Genomic DNA, 14,693 nt, shown 5'->3' with positions numbered 1-14,693 from the left:
TTTAGAAAATATGAATAAATAAGTTAAGTGAGAATTTAATTACAGCTTGCCAAAATTAATTTCGAATTAATGCGATTAAAATTTCACCAACTTGGCGTTTTCATTTTGGAAAAAGTCAACGTTAATGGCTGCGACTGAAATATTGCTCAAATTACTTGCGTCAGGCTGATAACACAATAGCAGAAAAGTAAGATCATCCGACAGGCTTTTATTCGGACAAATGCCTCCCCTAATACCTCCTATTAGGTCCTTTTGGGGAAACTGTGACCAATAAAAATCGCAATTTATTTAATTCCACTTCAGTTAGTGGTCAGTTTAGTTAAATAATTTTCATTTAAGTAGTTAATTGTTGTACCAGTTATAATTTACTGTACTGTAACATTGGAATTATATGAAAAAATAGTAGTGGCAGGAACGAGGATTTAATAACAAGTCCGATGATCTAATAATACAGTTTCTTTTATTATACGAAAAAAATCATCAGGTACAGCCCCTTTACTAATGATGTTCCATGCCGTGTCACGGCACAAAAGAAATAATGACGTTATTAACACAATAAATGTCGATGTGACTGTTTTCCTGTGATTTTGATTAATACTTAGGTACAAATACGGTAATTTTAAGTGACACATTGATTAACCAAATTTGTGCTTCTGTCAACTGTCAAAATTTATTTAGATAGATCGCGAGCGTTACCTACCTATCGACAACACTCGGCATTATTTCTTATTTTTCGAACATAAATGGGGTTCAAACGTCCTTGTTTATCTAATTTTTATTTTTGGCTTAAGTGAAGACTTTATTTTTTCAAATTCAATGCATAATTCTTTTTGCAATTCTGCCATGACTTAGCGCTCCATTTTTCGCTGGCAGAAAGCTCTTTATGAACACTCGTTCCGCCGTATAATACCAAAATTCCAGTTAATTAATTTCGCCAGGTCGATAACGCATTAGCTGCAGTAAAAGCTGAAGACACCATTTATGTTGTAGCCGAGTGGTGTCACGACTCGTTCAGTGAAGCTGCAAAGTCTTACTAACATTACTTATCGATATTATTTTCTTCAGGCGTGATTTGGTTTAGGACTCGGAGACTGTCATCCAAAAAAGCAATTATACTCGAACGATCACGTGGAAAAGTCGTCAAGAGGAGATTAGTAACAACTCATCCCAAAGTAAAAAAAATGAGAATCGGCCAAGAGGATTTTTGAGTGTTTTTGGACGTTATTGTGACACGAAACGGCAATACTTCGGCCAATTAATCTTGTCAGGTCGATAACGTAGCTGTGGAAGAGGGTCCGGCTGACAAGCTTTTATTTCGCAGACTTTCCTTTAGCACCCCACAGGCAATTATTTTGGAACAGCTGTACATCACAAAAATCGAAGACACCCCCCTTGTGAATCAGAGTGACTCATGCGATAGCTACGATATTAACTTTGGGGATTGGTAAATGTTCAAACCGTATTGCTTCTCCGGAAGAAAAATATTAGGTTGCCGCCATGTTCACTAAAATGGGGAGTAGGTATTTGTAGTACAAAAATCAAACATGTTAGCTTCTTGTTAACACGTACACTGTGTATGTAATCCGTTTTCCAATTATTTTAGTGACGACAATTTTGTTGTGCGTAAAGCGGTATGATCCGAGCCAATTAATTATGTCAGGTTGGTAACACAATGGCGGAGGAGAGTGCGACTGACACGTTTATTTCGCAGTGAATGCGATCATTATCATTATGCCAAGAAATAACGTCCAGAAGCTTTTGGAAATGGTCATAAACGACTTTTTATACCTTCAATTGTTCGAAAACGTATTGTTTATTGTTAAAAGTGCGTTAATTTCTTGGGTGGAAATTTTGATCGGGTACTTTTAATAAGCGTACATTCACAATCAGAGATAATGATTATTTTATGAAACAGCAATATTCTAGTCGATTAATCTTGTGAGATCGACAACATAATAGAAGAAGAGGGACCGCTGACAGGTATTTATTCACCCGCACGTTCTGACTGCAATTATTTAGGAACAGCTGTACGCCACAAGAATCGAAATGTCTTTTATTGGACGATTTGAATTCAGTTTTGTGTAGGAGCGCCGCAAAAACTCTTGATTTTTTCGTTTCAGTTCAGTTCAGATTGTTGTTTGGATGAAAATTTAATAGAATTTTTAAACTGCCCACGATGATCACCTTTGATCTTTGCGCAGATGTCGATATTTGAAAGGTCAAAACTGGCGAAAAATTATGCAGATTATCTCGTCTCGAGTTTTTCGGGAGAAATTCGAGTAGTCGGATAATAAAGAGCGATATTCTGGTTAATCGGTTCTGTCAGATCGATAACCCGATAGCGGTTGCGGGTCCGAGTGACAGACAGGTATTTATTCGAAGCCTCCCCCAGGATAATTATTTTGGACAAAATCGAGACGCCGCCTTTGTTCCTCGTGGCAGGGTGATTTTGTCGTGGCCACACGTGCATTCCGGATTCAGTCAGACATCAGTGGAAAGTTTGGCGATAGTAGTTTTTCCTACCTTTGACGATAGAGGCGTCGGTTTGAGGACAACTTTTCCCAGTTCTTTGTCTTCGAGGGCCAACATTCCGGGGTTTTCCGTGTACAGTTTCACTTTGACAACGGGTAAGGGATGCGTGGTGCAAAAATCGCCTTGCGTATCCCACATCGGTTTGGAAGCTTCGGCTTGGTCGGTTTGCAATTTTTCTCCGTTCTCGACTTCCATGGTGCAATATACGATTCGATTTGGCGCTAGAGATTTTAAACCTTTTACTTCCATTACTACTACCTAAAATATGAACCCTAGAGAACGTGTCCGTAGAGTCTGGACTAGAGCGGCTAATTAATCGGCACACACTGACTTTATTTTATGTATTGCAGAGGATTGGAAGGATAGCGCTAGCAGAGCGGTCAACTTTTCCACAATTATTATAACCAAGTGCTTAAGCTATTGAAAATACATAATTAATTATTATTAGTATGATGGAATCGATCATGAAAGCTTGGGAGGGGAGTTAGACGAGTGTAAAGACGGAAGTCGATAAAATCTGAAACAAGTGCACGAGTATCTCGAAGTGGCGTAAGAACTAAAAGCGTCTTAATAATACGTGAGAGGGTTGTCAAAGAAATTGGAAGAAACGTGGGCCGTAGAAGAGAATGAAATATGGTGGCGGAGGTAAATACTGTAAATGGCACTTCGGCAACATATTTAAAACGAAATTACCTCTAACTGAAAAGTTAGCACGACATCAAGTTTTGTCAGTTGTGTATCACTGTCAGCTGAATCTCCTTCTAATTTTGCTAAAGATCCTTGCGATCTAAAAGAAGTAACATAATTCATCAAAAGATGCTTCACATTATACGGATTATTATGGTTATGCAACCTGTGATTATAGCGTTTTAGTTTTTGCAAGCCATATTTAGAGTCCATCGATCCTTTCGAAACCGGGAGAGATTCAAGATTCGCCATCAATAAATTTATTGATGACTTTAATTCCTCTATGTACAACGACTCCATTTCTTTCAGTACAAATTTCGGCATTAACTTCCGGTTCTAGAATCCAGTCCGATTTTAACAACAAATTCGAATCGACGCACCTCAGAAAGACAACATGACCAATAACACTTCCGCGATCGCACACGATTTCCCACCGATATCCTTATTCCAACACGATCTCGATTTAAATACTCAATTTGTCAAGCTGGTGCTCAAAAAACTTCACCGCAACAAATTGCTTTACTTACCGATATTTAGAGACTAAAAATAGATCTGTTTACCTACGATTCCTTTCCGTCTACAACCACTCGTAAATAAAAACACCCCTTCGACCCCCGACGCACACGCCGCATTCGAACAAACACAATGAATTTATTTTTTTCGTCCTCAGACGATTTATACGGGCAAATATAATTTCCTCTATCGGTTGTAACCTACATATTACTTTTTTCCCGGCGCATCCACCATTTCCAACAACAACAACAAACAATAACTGCAATCAATAACAATCGTCGTAATCATCCTCACTATTCATCATCATTGCAGGAATTGTTCCAAATGAAGGAGGCGTCTGTTGATGGTTACGGTGAATTAAAATAATATTTTTTAAATCAAAAGGAACGGGAGCAGAAGTGTAAAAGAGCGGAGCGCGATCGCTCCAGTTTCTTACATCGAATGTGTCTCTGTTAATTATTAATTGTCTCAATTCTGGGATTGGTTTCATGTTCGGCATGTCGTGGGTCTCGAGAGACTCTTTGCGGGTTGGCAAATACAATAAATTTGTGTCGTTTTTAAGAATTTGTCGGGTGTAGGTCGTATCGATTTTTTACGTATTTTTAGCAGAATTTAACAACGTTTTTACATGAACGACCAGCTATCTGAAAGCCGTTGAATACGGAAAGAGACATCTCCGCGTCTGAGTCGATTGTTGCAAAGCAATTTGAGTGAAATAATGGAGCACCGAGCGATGTCGAGTCTAAAAATATCTCTTGGGGCGACATTCCAGATGGTAAAATCTGATCGGCGTCCAGACCAAATGAAGTATTAAATGGACACCTTTCGTCGGGAGAAGAAAGGCAAATGAGACGATCAGACACGGACAATTATTTCCGATCAATTTACAATTTGCAAGATTAGAAGAAATCGGAGCCGATCAAAAATCGCGTTTCCTCCAGCCCCCGTTCGCCCTCTTTTGCTAATAAAGTTAAATAATTTCCGCTTTCAATTTGGTCCCGTGAACACATTCATTCTGTATTCTCGGCGAACGCGAAGTGTTTAATGCGCCGTCTAGTGTAAAATTCAGTGGGCAAAAATTCGCCCAGAAGGTACATTTATGCGCGAAATGTCTTTGAAATTTTGATTAAGGCCCGAGTATTTTAAGCTCCATCGATTTTCCGCGATAAGAACTTGTTTCGACCTTTTTGGAAGGAAGACACGTCAAAGCACTGTGTCACTTCCTTCGGGTCGGGCCACATGTTCGCAACACGAGTTTCTGTTATCCAAGACCAAGATAACATCGAGACGGCATCGAGTAAATGAGGATTTGGACGGGATTATTTTTTGCCAGCATCAGATATCTTACGTCTGGCTCTGGAATCGTGACTAATTGGCACAAAAAACACTGGGAACTAATTACGAATGGGAAACACAAAAACAAGAAGCATTTCAAGAAGCCGTTGGGCCATGGGGGTGGAGAACTCAGACACGCGGAACCGACCAAAAATTTGCTTCTTGTCAATTCAGTAAACAGTTGTCAATTTAAACTGGCCTTATCGGACAATTCTCAGCTTAAATTAGACACCGGGGAAATGTTTTTTCATTATGTTTGGCAAGCATTAAGTTTTAACCTTCACTATCCCTAAATACACTTATTCAATTTGAGGGTCGTTCGTTCAAGCGCAAATTTGCTTTCTGAGGAAGCTACACTCCCCTTGGCGGAGTCCACAGGATATTATAAATCTAATTTTTCCTCATGCGTGAATCATTCCGGAGATGTTCATTTATTGAAAAAAATTCTCTCTCTACCTGGATTTCGTTATTAACGGTGTAGATTTGTCTCGAAAACGGTTCATCCCACATCGCATTACGGAACAATCCCTTTTAGTATTTTTCCCAATAATAAATTACCGACAAAGTTGAAATCAAGAAAGAACGCTATATTTTTTTTAATTACCATAATCGTATCGTAGGGTCGAAATTATCAAAAAAATGAGAAGCCCCATATTTACCATTTCAAATTTCAACATTTTCGAAGCGAGGGTTGGTCTCAAAGAATACTTTCTCTCATCAAAGACGGATATAGAATACGATAAAAAATAATTTATTGCGATCATTATCGAAAGAAAAACAACAAATCGTGAGCGAGGGTACTTTTTATTTCCTTCAATAAATTAAAGGTATAATAACATTTAAATGACACAAGCATATTACGGTCTCCACGAAGACCATTTATCTATTAAGCATAAATCGACTAATAATAAAACTGTAATTTGTGTATCACAAACAATTTTTCAATGGGATTAAGTACTATTTTTATCACTATTTTCGTAAAAAGCTTCACGCAAGAACAATTTTGTTTTGAAATATGTCCACCAAGTTATCGATTTCTTTTTGATGTAGATTTGTAATTCCATCGGCTTTCGTTATTTAAAATAAAATTCTAAACGGTTTCTCACGTTTCAATGACGAGCGTGGTCCGTAAGAAGTCTTCAACTAATACAGTGCTTTCAAATAAATTCGTAATTAGAGTAGGCGCTGTGATTTTATTATGAAGTTGGTAACATGTAATTTTTAAAGACAGCACAATACACGTGTCTATTCTGATCGTGACATATTGACATATTGACATATTGACAACTGTCCAGTTTACCAACCGTTAATAGACAAAATATATAAATCACAGCCTACTCTAATTCCGAATTTATTTGAAGGCACGGTATTTAATAAACCGGAGCCTTATTGAAAGCTGAGACCTTAATTACGACACATCCGCAATTTACCACAAAATATTGCGACAAAAAAATAAAGTGCAGAATCTTGGCACCCATTATTAATGTTAGAAAGGAAGAAAAATTATTAATTACAATTTATTCAAGCAAAGCTTTTGCGATGATAAAAATCAGAAGACTTCTTACTTAATAATTTTGCAGTAATGTGGAAAACAACATTTTTCTATTTTGCACCTATAACACTCAAACGGGTTTCGAAAAGGAGGTCTTTTCGATACGCGTTTCAGGAACATTTACTTAAATTTTTAATGTTGGCAGTGACTCATAGTGAGTTGTTGCTACGTGATCACTGCACTTCACGACACTTTAAATTCAAAACTTACAATTGTTCGTCTATTTACCAACGTTACCAACACTTATATTTTCCAAATATAATTTTCCTAGCAATATGTTTTGTACTTTTTTTAAAATGTAAGGGGCAAAATAGAAAAAATATTGTATTATACTCGTTTTATAAGCCATTTTGTCGCACTTGTTTGTTTATAGCACTCGTCGCTGCGCTCCTCGTGCTCTAAAAATCGCGTGCGACAAAATGGTGTCTTATAAAACTCGTACAATAAATTACTATTAGCGTGAGCGATTCCAAAAACGTTTTATCTTTATCGTTAAATGTCGCTACAAATAAGTGTACTCGGTTTGAACAATTCCACCTTAAACTGACAACTGCTTAAATTGACAACAACTTTGTTGGTTTGCTAATTCGAAAGTGATTTATTTCGAGACGTAAATTATTCATTTTAGCCGTGGCTCGACCGAATTATTTTAAGTAAGCTTGTAAGAAATCTTAAGCAGGTAAAGTTTTGTTGGTTAATCGTTTTTAATTAAACTTAACGTAAAACGGTGAAATTCACCTTTATTGTTCGGAGAGGGCAATTATATATTAATTCTCTCCACCTGGAAACGACTGCGGCAACCGTGACTTAAAAAAGATTTTTATTTAATACAGTTGTCGATAAACAAAATTGTATCTGACAATTTGCAAAATGTGTGCAGATTTTTGGTTTCTTTTGATAACTTCTGTTTACGTAAACATGTTGTTTGCATCTGTGTATGAAGTTACTAATACTGCAAAGGTTGATACAGCATAAAAAAAAGTTGTGGGCGATAAAGCGGTCGCGAAAATTGCCGCAGTCTTTTACGCCTCTTTGTGTTTTCCTTTCTCCTTCCAACAAATAAACAGATTACGGTTTTCGGTTAATAATATCGGAAATGCTTTCCCAGTTTTCGCCGTTTTCGGTATGCGAGAGACGAGTTATTAATAGTTATTTACTCGAGCAATTCCGTTATATAAATGTGTCAAACACACGTAATTAGATTACTTTCGATATAGCGCTCGGGGGTCGCAGAAATTGATGAAAGAAGACCGTTCTGAAAAACCCCCAACGGTGTTGACCTTAATACAGGATAAGACCCGGCACGTTATATTTAATCATGTTGTCTTTCGATCAAATATAGTCGACCGATGAAATGAAATTTACCTTTTCCATTTCAGCTACTTTTTGCATTCTTCCGTCTAACTCTCTTCTAATAGCAGCCGCTTGTTCGTCAGCCGAATCAAGCTAAAATACACTTACAATTGTAATTTCTCCCGGGACTTACAGATAGTGAGTTATAGCGGGTCAAGAGGGACTTCCTTACCATCAAAGCGTTAAAAAGAAGTTGGTGTTCGAATTTTTTGACTCCCAGGATTTGTTGAAACATATCGTACAGTTGCTCTTTGGATAAAATTAATTCCGAATTTAAAGATTGCTGTTGCATTCTAGAAGGCCGCTTGGAATCTTCATCGCCTAATCCTGCGAGAACAAAAGCGCATTGTTTTCAAATTACACGATAATTATCATCGATCGTGAGTGCGAAAAAACGAAAATTTGTTTCGTTAATTTAAGGTCGACGCCGGTTTTGAAGTTTCCCGATAAAAACGTCATTTTCCGGCTCTAACTACTTGAACGTGTTTCTATTGTGCGAAGAAACATTTTCATGCACACTGATCAACTTACCTTTTAGAATACAGTCGAACTTGGCCATCCATGAGGTAAGTACGGTTTCTTTACTTAAACCCTCCATCTCTGGTAAAGACCTGACACAAAACAATACTGAAACCTAGACCAGAAACAACAGATCATCACTCCCATACCTAACCCGTTTTTCGATATTATTCCTAAAAACCTCTCTAAAATCGTATTGGGAACAAGCACCAGATTGCACCATTTTAACTATCCTCTCCGATGTCAGGAAAACATCGTAATAATTTTGTACAGCGTTCTGGAAAGCTTCATCCGCCATTATTTGAGTTTCCCCTTTCAAAAAACTCTGAAATTATGGTTTCAATTTGAATAAATCCATCTGAGCCCGTAAATTTTTCACGTTTTTCAGAATGAATCTACGAGTATAACGAAATGTGTAAAAATGACGTAATTAAGAAGGAATCGTTGTGATAGTGTGCGGAAGGTCGGAGGGTGAAGAATCGTCTTCAAAGGCTTCGTTGAATAATACAGTCGTAGGAATTATAGCTTACAGATACAAAGAAAGTTCATTAATAGGAGTGGCTCGAGGGATTCAATTTGCTTAAAATATGTAAGGCGAGATAGTGAACCGTTTCCACAAATTCAATCAAATTAATTCGGTCGTGTAGCAGAAGCGTAGGAAACCTTGGCTTAATCTCTCTAGGTCGCAGGTTTCTGTTTCGTTTAGTGATCATAATCGCGCGAAATTCGCGGATCAATAGGGGCCCCTGAGCGCGTCAAAATAGGCTCGAAAGTGAGCCACGAGTGGGTCGATTTTTCCATTAACACCGAGCGATGATAGCGGGTGGGGGCGGCGCGACTTAATTGCCTGTTTCTTGTTGATCAGCCAATTAGAGAAATAATTTAATTTGGACCGGGTGAATTGATTACCTGAAATCTGGCGGTGATAGTTTCTAATTGGTGTTTTGTGATTTTGGTCTGACGTCTTGTCATATCCGTCGGTTGTTTAGCGTTGAAAGGATAAGCGATGCACCTCGAAATGAACACGTACAGCTGGATGCGCCTCTTTCGCTCCTCCTCCTCGCGCTCCTGCCGTTCCTGCAGGTCCACTTCGGTCTTCTCCGAGGCTACTGACGGTGATGGGCTGGTGGGGCGGGGGAGGGAGTTCGCGCGGGAGGATCCCATACTGTGACTAAGGGTCTCGGCGGATACGGCACTAGACGGTGACAGGGAACGTTGGAGGACCGCGCTGTTGTTCGGTACCTCCAAGTTCCCGCTCCCGGAATCCGATAAGTGGGCATGGTATGGAGAAGCTTCTGCCTGGAAGCAAAACGACGCCTTCACTCTCTACCCCACGCCGGCACAAATGGCCTTTCGGCTAATGCTTCCGCTCTATTAATATTCCGAAGGACACATTTGTGTCTTTGTTGAGATTCAGGACATGTCTAACGCCAATCCCACTCTCCAAACTTCCACGCTGCATCCCCAAACACTAAACTGATTGCAACTACACCCGTTTAACGCTAATTCACCCAAAATGTCTCTTCCCCGTCCACCAAGTCCTTTACTTAAAAATTTCAAAAGAAACAACACCTACCTACGCTACAATTTGTTCCATTCCATCTTTTTTTTTATAAATAAAACATGTCAAACAACCACACTCTACACTCAACGGAGCGGAACACATCTGACCTTTTCAACCTCTCACGACCTTATCCAATAAAATTATTTTAGAAAAGGACTTAGACATGTTGTTTCAGATTCTCTTCTGAAGATCTGAAAAGACCCACGCGGTAATTTTCAAAGAAGATGTACTCCTACATCTGGATCAAGCAGAATCCGAGTGAAATAAACTTCGAGAAAAGGTCAGTTTTGCGAATACGTTTTGGCGAGAAATGTGTGACAACGATTGTTGGTGAACGGGAGCTAAATTTATGTGTATGTTAACTGTAAACTACAATAGTGAAAGCTTGTGACAGCGGTTTCCTGTTTTGGTGACGTTCAATACGTTTGAAATAATGGATGAGATTTCAATAGGAGCCTCAGAAGAAACAGGAAATTTCACGATCGACAACAATAAACTGCTCTGAAAGCGAAATTAATTTAAAAGTCTTAACGAGCTTCGAGTAATTGAGGAGCAATAATAAAATGTCTCTCCATTCAAGGAGGTTTTACGTAATTTGCGAACTGTCATAGATAGGAAAGAGGAAAGTACCCCAGGAGAAGATAATTGTGTGCAACAAAATAACTTAGAAAGTTCAGAGTTCACGATATCAAGAATAACTCCAGAGAAGAATATTTACATTTTATTTAAGTGAACCCTTTCAGGTTTCTAAGAGGATCGTCCCACACGGTTTGCAAGAAGTCAAGTGTTTAACTTTTACTTACCGGGTGGTGGTGGTGGTGGGTTTGGTGATGGTGGTGGGTGCCGGAATGGTGGCCCGCATGCGAAGGAGCGTGTTCCTCCTCGCTGTCTTCTTCGGATGAAGATGGATCGATCATCTTCCTTGCTTCTTTCGTCCAATCTAAAAATAACCGGTTTAGAAGCCTCCAAATGAGCAATCGCGTCGCGGACGAATCTTTTTATTGCGGAGACAGGAGAACTGGACGTTGGAATTATTCAGAAAATCAATACAGCAGCTTTCCGTTTTATTTTAAAACTTTTCTCCACTAAATCGGACGAATTTGCGTGTGTTCGAAACGTCGTGATTGGTCAAAATCAAGAAAAAATCGCATTGCAGTCGGGGTTGTTCACCCGCTCCACTCAAAAATTGCTTTTACACGGCCTCATCTTTTACGAATAAATTACGCGAGATGTCTTCACCAACCGGCCGTTTCGAATAACTCGTAAACTTAATTCAAAGACAAATAAATTTCCAGGAAACTTTCCCAGATAGAGATATTTTATTTTCTGGTCTTTCGACTGGAAGTAAGTAATTAAATTGCTGCATATAATTTGAATAACTTTGAAAATTTCTCGTATTCGTAACGTTCGACAAATACTCGACTTATTTAATCGTCCGCATTATACAAAAATTTAGGGGTGTAGGGGTGCCATAATTGAATTGGTATGGCTGCAGCTGTCAGAGCCACCCTCAACAAACACATGACTCACTCACAGTGACTCACTGGTGCAGTCTTTTGCACAAATAAAATGTCCGATTAGATTCGGATATTGATTAAACGATAACACAAAATCCATTTTATTAACTTTGACGAGTGAAATGCGCGTTCCGTTTCAATTTTTTCGATCATTCTAATTAATGAGATGCGATCGCTTTCCAGACAAATTTAGACGGTATCACTTCGACGGGGCTCAAAAAGAGCCCTAATATCTTGATCAGACTTCCTGAAATTTAATAATGCCAAACAATACTAATCGAATTTGTATGTCATTTCCAGTTAATTTGTGAAAATTTTATTTCTGCACTTTTACCCTCTCGCCCAACAATCAGAAGAAATTCACCTTAATAAATGTTCATTAAATTAGCCGTCTTCTGTTCGTGCTTTTACAATTATTCGTACTTTTATTAAATAAAATTCAAAATAATGAATGGCTTAATTAAGGCGAAGTCGTCTGAACGTCTCTTCGAATCCCGGTTCGTCCTGATTTATGTTTTTCGGTATTTCAATAAAACGCACGGCCGTAAACGTATTTTTCCGCGAGCCGTATTTATTTCCTTCGTATCTCTGTCGATCAATCAATAGACTGTTACACCTGCACCGACCCAGATTAATACTTCTCAATAATAAATTTCTGAATCAACTCGATCACTTCGTCAATTTGGAGTCACCGACGGATTCATTTTCGCATGAAATTCAACCGCCCCATTACGTTAACGCGGTTCTGCCGTTGCAACCCTAGCGGACACGTCGATGCGGTTACACCGCCGCCAGTCGATAATGTAATAAGTGATGAAATTCGAAACGCAAGATGTTCGGTCATTAAAAGAGTAAACAGATTCGGCAGAGTTAATTCCGTCCCCGAGTCGCGACCCCATTACGATCAAATTAATTGTAGCACAAGTGCTAAAAAAGATTATTTCGTGTATTAACCGCACCGAGCTATTGTGATCATTGAGACCGCTCCGCTTCAGCTTTTCTCCGAGCTTTTTAATTAAAAACATGAGGGGAATGAAAGAAGATAATGCTAAACAAAAGTCGCTTATAATTATGTCCGCACGGGATTTTGTTTCTGCGCCAATTAAACTTGACAAAAATTGGACAACTGTACGTCTACTTAAAATGTCAATTTAGGTGGAGTATACTGTACACCTACTTAACTGGTCTACTAGAGTGGAGTAGTGTATAGCCACTTAAATTGTCCATTTGACTGGAATGCCGTGCACCTACTTAAAATGTCTGCTCGAGTGAAATGTCGAAGTAGAGGTCTCCGTTTCGGTAGTTCGGGAGTTTAAACCTTGAAGGTGGGATGAAACAACCCCTATCAAATATTCAAAATATTCAAAAAGCTTGTAACAGTTTGACCGTCTAGATAAGAAAATTGTTGTGGACTTACCGCGCGTCGGTGAGAATAAATAGGAAACAATGAAGAGGAGAGAAAAGGCGGAACGTGATGGTGCATCGGCACCAAGATGACGTGTCAAATGCGCAGATATTGGAGATTTCCAATTAGGCTCTTGATCGGTGAGGGGATCGAGGGCCACAATTTCGCCGATGAATAATAGAGGAGGCAAGAAAGAGGGACTGCTCGATATTTTGGCTCCGTCGGAAAAGTCAATAACAAAAAGGAAATCTGGCGTTTGAGTGGAGCCACATAAAACGGTGGTTTTTCTTTTCCACTGTTTTCAGATATTGAGCCCAGGATTGTATTTCAATACATTTTATTTGCGAAATGAGTGAGACAACGCCGACGAAGTAAATTGGCTCGGCGAACTCGAATATTAAAGGTCGACTAATAAAATTTGAAACGTGAAACATCGCTAATGGACTGGATTTTCATCGGAGGAATATAATTATGTACCGAGTTCCTCGCGATTATAACGTGGAAATAATTAATTATTCGAAATTTTGTAGTACACGCATGTCATTCATCGGTGCTTGTTTATGGTGTGTCGTTCAAAGCAAACAAGAGGCAATAATTTTAATAAACTCAAATTACGTCAAGATATTATCATGCCAATAAACAAATTACCTCTTGTTTATCTAATCCATTAGTTAACTTCGGACGAAAATAAATACATGCCCTTTTTCATTAACGGCCAAAATCATTAGGGGATATTAGCAAATTGACACAAAAATTACATATATTTATGCCTTGTTTATCAATATCTTAAAGCGCTCTTCAACACCCCTCGTCTCTCTTCCCGTGGATAACTCTCGACAAAAATTGCATCTTGTTTATTATAATTTTAACCGAACATTCTAGATTATTCATTAACACACAAAGCTAATAAACCTTGAAAAGAAAATGGAAATATTACATACAAACTTCACTCTTTTGGCACCCATTAAGTGGACTTTTCCCCCAAATGAATTTTTTTTTGCCATTTTCTTTTTTTTAGATTTCAAAATGGCTTATTTTTATTGTAACGCAAAATCATATGCGTGTTAAATGATATTGTATGATTAAGTTTAAGTGTTTTACATATATCGATTATTCTAATGGCGTGCCAACATTAGCAATATTTTATTCAGGCCGAGCTAAACTTCGTCGAGTTAATATTAAATCATAACGAAACCAAATATTTTTACGTGTTTTTTCTGGCGCAACGAAAAAAATCCCATCAAGTTCAAAATTGAAGGCTATTAATTCGATTAAAGTAAAATCCGGTGAGCACTTTCGAACGTCCCAAATTTAGATTTCATTTTAATTTATTTATGAGAGCGAGCGAAGATGAGGGCACTGCCATGTACTGTTTACATATCAATGGAAACACGGTCTACTTTTCTACCTTTGTTCGAAAATGAAATTCGCGAGGTTAAATGTCAAAATGTCTGACGGTCAAGTCAAATTGTTTTTCACACTTGCTTTATTTCTTCTTTGCCGGGGAGGGCGTTTTCAACCGGAGGCGGTAACGCTTTTTAAACGGTTTAAATGTACTTTCGGTGTCTTTGTCATTGTTAAAAATGTGATTTATAACCGTATTTTATTCGACTCGCTGAACATTCGAACGCTGGAAACGATTAAACTCCCGAGATTCGGATAATGCAAAATTTATTACGTCCCATTGGATTATTTATTTTGATCAGGACCCAATTC

General features: G+C 38.4%; 1 protein-coding gene across 1 annotated transcript in view; it reads right to left on the bottom strand.

Moving 5' to 3' along the window:
* Cadps (calcium-dependent secretion activator 1) overlaps positions 1-14,693 on the bottom strand; it is a 30,792-nt gene that overhangs the window by 10,095 nt on the left and 6,004 nt on the right. The window contains 8 exon segments of the mRNA XM_069060421.1: positions 2,524-2,790; positions 3,226-3,555; positions 7,985-8,065; positions 8,145-8,299; positions 8,504-8,583; positions 8,641-8,816; positions 9,401-9,790; positions 10,859-10,995. Coding sequence (XP_068916522.1) covers positions 2,524-2,790; positions 3,226-3,555; positions 7,985-8,065; positions 8,145-8,299; positions 8,504-8,583; positions 8,641-8,816; positions 9,401-9,790; positions 10,859-10,972 — 1,593 coding nt within the window. The 5' untranslated portion in view covers positions 10,973-10,995.

This window comes from Tenebrio molitor, chromosome X (assembly GCF_963966145.1).
Source record: "Tenebrio molitor chromosome X, icTenMoli1.1, whole genome shotgun sequence".
NCBI classification, from domain to species: Eukaryota; Metazoa; Arthropoda; class Insecta; order Coleoptera; family Tenebrionidae; genus Tenebrio; species Tenebrio molitor.
This window is presented reverse-complemented; position numbering and strand designations above follow the sequence as displayed.